At 51.5% G+C, this 5,753-nt stretch overlaps 1 protein-coding gene across 1 annotated transcript; it reads right to left on the bottom strand.

The window, feature by feature from the left end:
* Positions 1-4,226: 4,226 nt before the first annotated feature.
* On the bottom strand, positions 4,227-5,629 carry LOC125916787 (telomere attrition and p53 response 1 protein-like). The gene has a single exon (XM_049623079.1). The coding sequence runs from the start codon at positions 5,400-5,402 to the stop codon at positions 4,560-4,562; it is 843 nt and encodes a 280-aa protein (XP_049479036.1). The 5' UTR covers positions 5,403-5,629; the 3' UTR covers positions 4,227-4,559.
* Positions 5,630-5,753: the final 124 nt, after the last annotated feature.

The raw sequence follows: 5,753 nt of genomic DNA, 5'->3' as shown, positions 1-5,753 counted from the left end.
CCTAGCCGCACTCGATCATCAGCATATTAATTAAAAGGTCATACGCAATATAACTAAGGGTGGTGCAGTGAAGTAAACAATGGACCGGAACCTGGTATGGGGTGGTAGTCATGTAGCCCTCCCTGGCGAGGTCAGTTGTCCCCATTTGTAAACTGAATAGTTGACCCTGCCCTAGATGATCTTTAAAGGTCTCTCTCGGCTCTGAATTGAGGAAGGATCCCATCATGCCCACGCTACTAGAAGAGGTCTGGAAACCTCCATAAAGGCCAAGGCTGATCAACGACCCATCTTCCCCTGATCCCCTACTCAATCATCATTTCATAAACAGCAAAATGATCTAATTGCAACGCTTCCCAACTCTCAGTTCATAAGGAATTTTGATTAGCGACCAGCGGTCTAATGGATAAAATGTTCAGCTAGAGGTTGGGAAATCAGAGCCTTTCCTCAGGCTCCTATAAAAGGACAAAAAGGAGGAAATTTTATTTAGTAACAAGTGTTTGACTCAGTCTTCTCATCTGTACTCCTCAAAGGAAAATTTGTGAAATATGCAAAGTGAGATGCGCCTGGCTGGCTCAGTTGGAAGGGCATGTGACTCTTGATCTCGGGGTTGTGAGTTCAAGCCCCACGTTGGGTGCAGAGGTTACTTAAATAAACAAACTTTTTTAAAAAAAGAGAGAGATGCAAAGTGATGATAAAGAAGTACAAAGAGAATCACTTGAAGCCTGCACAGAAATTTCACCAACAATGATCCATCTTAAATTGGCTCCTTGAATCAGTCACAAATCTGACAATGGGGTCCCTTGGGTTTCAGACTTCTCTGTGGTTCTTTAACCACAGTATCGTGGGAATTGGGATGCCAGTGGTGTTACACGTTAAGGTCATAGGACTGCTGATTGTCTCAACAACCCCTTCTTATTCAGGCCTTTCGATACAGGATAGACAGATAGAAACATATATACAGACAGACAGGCAGACAGACACATACAAATTAGCTCCTAGAATCAATCGCAAATCTCACAACGGGGGCACAGGAACTTTAGACTTCACCGTGCATCACAATCACTGAGGCCTCCTCCTGAAAGCAGGTCACATCAGGGACCCTCCTACTGACATCTTAATTCACCTGGAGCTGCTAACTTCATAAGCACTGAGGACATTCTCAGGGGAGGTGGTCACGCGACTGACCACTTTTCCAAAAGCTTTATCTAATAGTTGGAAATATGGGTAATGGTGTGCAGGGGAGGAATCATTGAGAAATTCGAGCCTGGGCTTCAGGTGCCCTTCCTGGGCAGTATGTAAACAGAAGGGAGAAGGGAGACAACTCTGCCTGAGTCTGGATGGGGGCTTACTCAACCACTCATTTAATAAATATTTACCGTGCACCCAGACGGATCAGGCGCTGTGCTCAGCACTAGGAATTACAGAAGGAAACAAAACAAATGAGGTCCCTTCCCTCACCCCGACATGCCTTCTTATAACTCTTCACACCTACCTGTTAATGTTACCACAGTCGCTAGGGAACCTGGGTGGCTCAAGTGGTTAAGCGTCCAACTTAGTTTTCGGCTCAGGTCATGATCGTCGAGCCCGTCGGGCTCCGTGCTGACGGCGTGGAGCCTGCTTGGGGTTCTCTCTCTCCCTCTGTCTCGGCCCCTCCTCCACTCGTGCTTTTTTTCTCCCTCTCTCTCTCAAAATAACTTTTTTAAAAAATAAAAACATTTAAAGTTTCCGTTGTTCCGGCAGTCCTGCATGCCCAGACGGCCAAATGATTCCCCTGGAGGAAGGTTCTGGAACACAAGAAGCAGGAAGAACTAGCAAAGGGAAGTCACGGCTATTGTGTTACTTCAAGACTGGCCCTCCAAGAGATTCTATAGCTAGAACTGAAGGCTTTCTCAGTCTTTAAGAAGCAGTACAGAAAACACACTGGAGATGCCTCTTACCTGGTATGGTCTGAGGTGTGGGACGGTAGGAGTTGAGCAAAGGCTTCCCAGAGAAAGCCCTATCAAGGTGAACATCTCCACAACCCTGATTAACCAAAGGGCAATGTCCCCAGTAAGAACACGCCACAGGGAAGGACGCCTGGGCGGCTCAGTGGGTCCAACTCTTGATTTCGGCTCACGTCATAATCTCACAGTCCTGAGATCAAGCCCCTCATTGGGCTCCACACTGAGCACGGAGCCCACTTAGGATTCTTTCTCTCCCTCTCTCTCTCTCTGTCTGACCCTTCTCTCTCTCTCTCTCTCTCAAAATAAATAAACATGTTTAAAAAAACGAAAAAAAGAACATCCTACAGGGATACCCTGTGCTATCCCTGCTCCAGAGTCTCCCTGCTGGACATCCAGGCCTGCCGCCATCTTCCTAAGGGGGTGGTATCATCCCCTGCCCTAGGAGAGAATCTAAAGTACTGGGCCAGGCATCTGAGACCCTGAGATAGACTTGGGCCCCTGCCTCCCCTACCTAGCTCCTATGATCCCCCAAACACACTTTACTGCTTTCCTCCTTCTCAAACTGTTAGATATCCTTCCCCTGTTGGTATTCCCTGTGCCCTTTGTACCCATTTTTCTGGGCCCCGTTCAAATGCCACTTCCCCCAGAAGCTGCGACCCTCTTGGCAAGGAGGGCCTCTGTCCTCTGAATTCTTCTGCACAGTCCTTAGGTGCTTGTCCTACAACTAGAAGTGCTTTCTTGACTACATTAATTTACCTTCCAAGTTAGGATCTGCTCCTTGAGGACAAAGACAGTTTTTATGGTTTGTTTGTTTTTACATCCCTTCTCAGGGCCTAGTACAGTGCCTAGGTACGCGCGGAGTGCCTCAATGGCAAGTTTTTATCCTATCAGGGAATTCACTTTATTTTATCGTATTATTTTAGCGCATTGCTTGCTTACAGATCTACTCCAAAGGCCACGCTAATGAAACGGAAACAACTTTCTGATACGAACCTAAAACCAAGATATTACTCATCTATCGACAATACGATATATGCTGGCTTGGGGAGAGCCTGGGGGAGACACCACCCCTTCGGCAACCTCACTGCCGCGTCCCCCACCTCCAGCCCACCCCTCTGCAGAACCACGCTGACCCTTTAGGTACCCCTAAGGACTTTCAGTTCCAGATCTTTTCCATTTGTATTCCCCCGCCCCTGTATTTTTTCAAGCCAGGGGAGGTAGATCTCTCACGACTCCAGTAGTAAGGAGGATCCCTCAGGCAATTTCAGGAACTCCAAGGCTGCCCTACTATGCAGAGTGATGATCCTGGGTACTCCTGAGCTACACACACTTATAATACAAGACCTGGGATATTTAGACAAGTTTCAACTATTAGAACAGTAGTTTCCTGTTCAAACAGAGATTCTCCTTTCTGATTTCTAAATTAATGTTTTCCTGGCTTCTTCTAAAACATAGTGGGCTTTAACGTTGCACTGACTTTTATTTATAGAGAAGGGAGAACATTTACTGAGTACCTGTGGGTGTCACGCACCGTGCTACTTAAAATATGGACGTCATCTTATCCTCGTGACTCCTGTCGGAGACACACAGTTCCATTTTACAGATGGAAAACGGAGGTCAACCGACACGAAGCGATTGGCCCAAAATCATGCGGTGAAGTTGTGGGCCTGGGGTGCTACCGTTGGTCCTTTTAATACAAAGCTCATGCTCTTTTAGTTGTGTCCTGCCACATCCTTATACCAAACCCAGGTCAGTCTGACTACTCCGTCTTCCAATTCAAAACAGAGATCACCAAAAAGATGTAACTACAGAAAAAGGAACTTTTTACATTCCTAGGAACAAGGAGCACCACTGGGCCACCAGGACGACCGTCTTTGACCTCAGGATCTCAATCGTTGGCTTAATTTTCCTAAAGAGCACAGAACTGACTCAGCATCAAGTATTACCTGCCCAATCATAACAGGACCCCTTTGCACCACCACACAATCACCAAAATAAGCAGCTATTTCTTTAAGACAAAAGCACCTCACTGCCTAATATGTATTACTTGGACACTCTGTACAAATTATGTGCATAGTAAAGTGGAGCAAAAATAGAAAGCTGCAGATTTCACCAAGGTGCCAAGTTTTACGTTTTGATAACATGTAATCGAACTGGCAAAAACGGCTAAAGCAAAGAACCTAACAACAACGGATAAAAGTATCCTACAACCAAGTAAACACCTGTTAGTCCTTCCCCTTTAAGAATTTTAAATAAGGTCACATTTATTCACTCAACAAACATTTATTGAGCACCAGCAACTGTACTCGGTGCTAAGGAATATAACTGTGAACAAGATAAACCAGGCTCCCGCTCTGACCAAATATTTCTGGTTTCTTCTGATCTTGCTAAACGACTACATAATACTTGTTCTCTGCTAGGATTAGATGTTTGGGAAAGTCAGAGTCATCCGAGGCCTCTTGTAGAGTACTTTAAAAGTTTCTTTACGGCGTACTTGGCAGAAATCTCTGTTGAACTTGGAGAAGAAAGAGACGGTCGCGAGTGTCCTTTCGCCGAGCACGTTGACAGTCGAGTTAATGCTCAAGTAAGATGGCGGCTGGTGGCCAACGACGCCGTTCAGAACAGTCGGTTGCGCTTGTGGGTTGGGGAGCCTGTGACACTGTCACTGCACTGGGCCGAGGGGCGCTTGCGGGTCCCCCCGCTGTCCAGGCGGAGGGCCAGTTCTTCGGCGTTGAAGGGGTTCGAGTCGTCCTCGAGGAGGCTGCTTTTCCGGCGCCCGCCGCCGGCCACGCTGCCGGCGACACCGCTGGCCTGGGGCGGGGACCCGGGTGCACCGGCTCGCACGCTGATGCTGGCCATGGCACCGCTGAGGCCATGCAGGGCGATGGCCTCGTGGAAAGGCTGCAGGTCGACCTCGACGGCCGAGCTGGCATCGGTGGCGGCGGCCGGGCTGGTGGCCGAGGCGGGCGGCTTCGGGGGCGTCCTGGGGGTGCGCGGCGGGGGCGGGGCGGGGGGCACTTTGCCGCACAGGAAGCTAATGAGGTCTTCGCGGAGGATGGTGCTCCGGCCCTTCTTCACCCACTCCAGCACGTCTTTGATGCGACGCTGGTAGCCAACCTGGACGCCCAGGTCAAAACTTCGTTGGTGGGCGTCCCCGCTCTCTTTGTACAGACTGGTCACGGCCATGGCCGCGTTCTGGAAGGGGTCCCACACGGACAGTCCTGGCTGTTGGCAGCCGGGATCCTTGTAGAGCTGGGCCACGGCGGTGGCAGAGATCTGGAAGAGGTGCCACAGCCTCTGCTGCTCGCTCTTGAGCCCCGCTGCCTCGGCGGCCGCCTCGTCCTCCACCTCCGGGGGCAGCTGCTCCTCCTGCTCGGCCTCGGCCAAGCACTGGCGTTCCCACTTGGAGAACCAGTGCTCCGCGACCTCGGCCTCGCCCTCCTTCGGCTGCTCCTCCATCCTCCTCCTCCTCCTGGCCGCTCTTCTCCTCCACCGCCGCCGCCTGCTCCGCCTCGCTCTTGCTCCTGCTCCCGCTCCCGCTCCTGCTCCTCCACCTCCGCCTCACCTCCCGCTCCGCGCTGCCCTCCTCCTTCTGCGGCCGCCGCCGCCTCCTCCGCGTGCGCCGGCGGGCGGTCGCGCGGGCAGCGGGGCCCCGAGGCCAACTGTTCCGGCGCGCGCCGCCCGCGGCCCCGGTGCACGCCCCGCCCCGCCCGGCCCGGCCCCCAGCTACGCCGCGGAGAGAACTCCGCAGCCGCCGGCGCCGCCTTGCTGCCCCCTTCCGGCCCCGCGGGCCGCTCCTAGCGCCCCCCC

This window comes from Panthera uncia, unplaced genomic scaffold, assembly GCF_023721935.1.
Source record: "Panthera uncia isolate 11264 unplaced genomic scaffold, Puncia_PCG_1.0 HiC_scaffold_1153, whole genome shotgun sequence".
NCBI lineage: Eukaryota > Metazoa > Chordata > Mammalia > Carnivora > Felidae > Panthera > Panthera uncia.
Note: the sequence above shows the minus strand (reverse complement) of the source record. Positions and strands in the feature narration are given on the sequence as shown.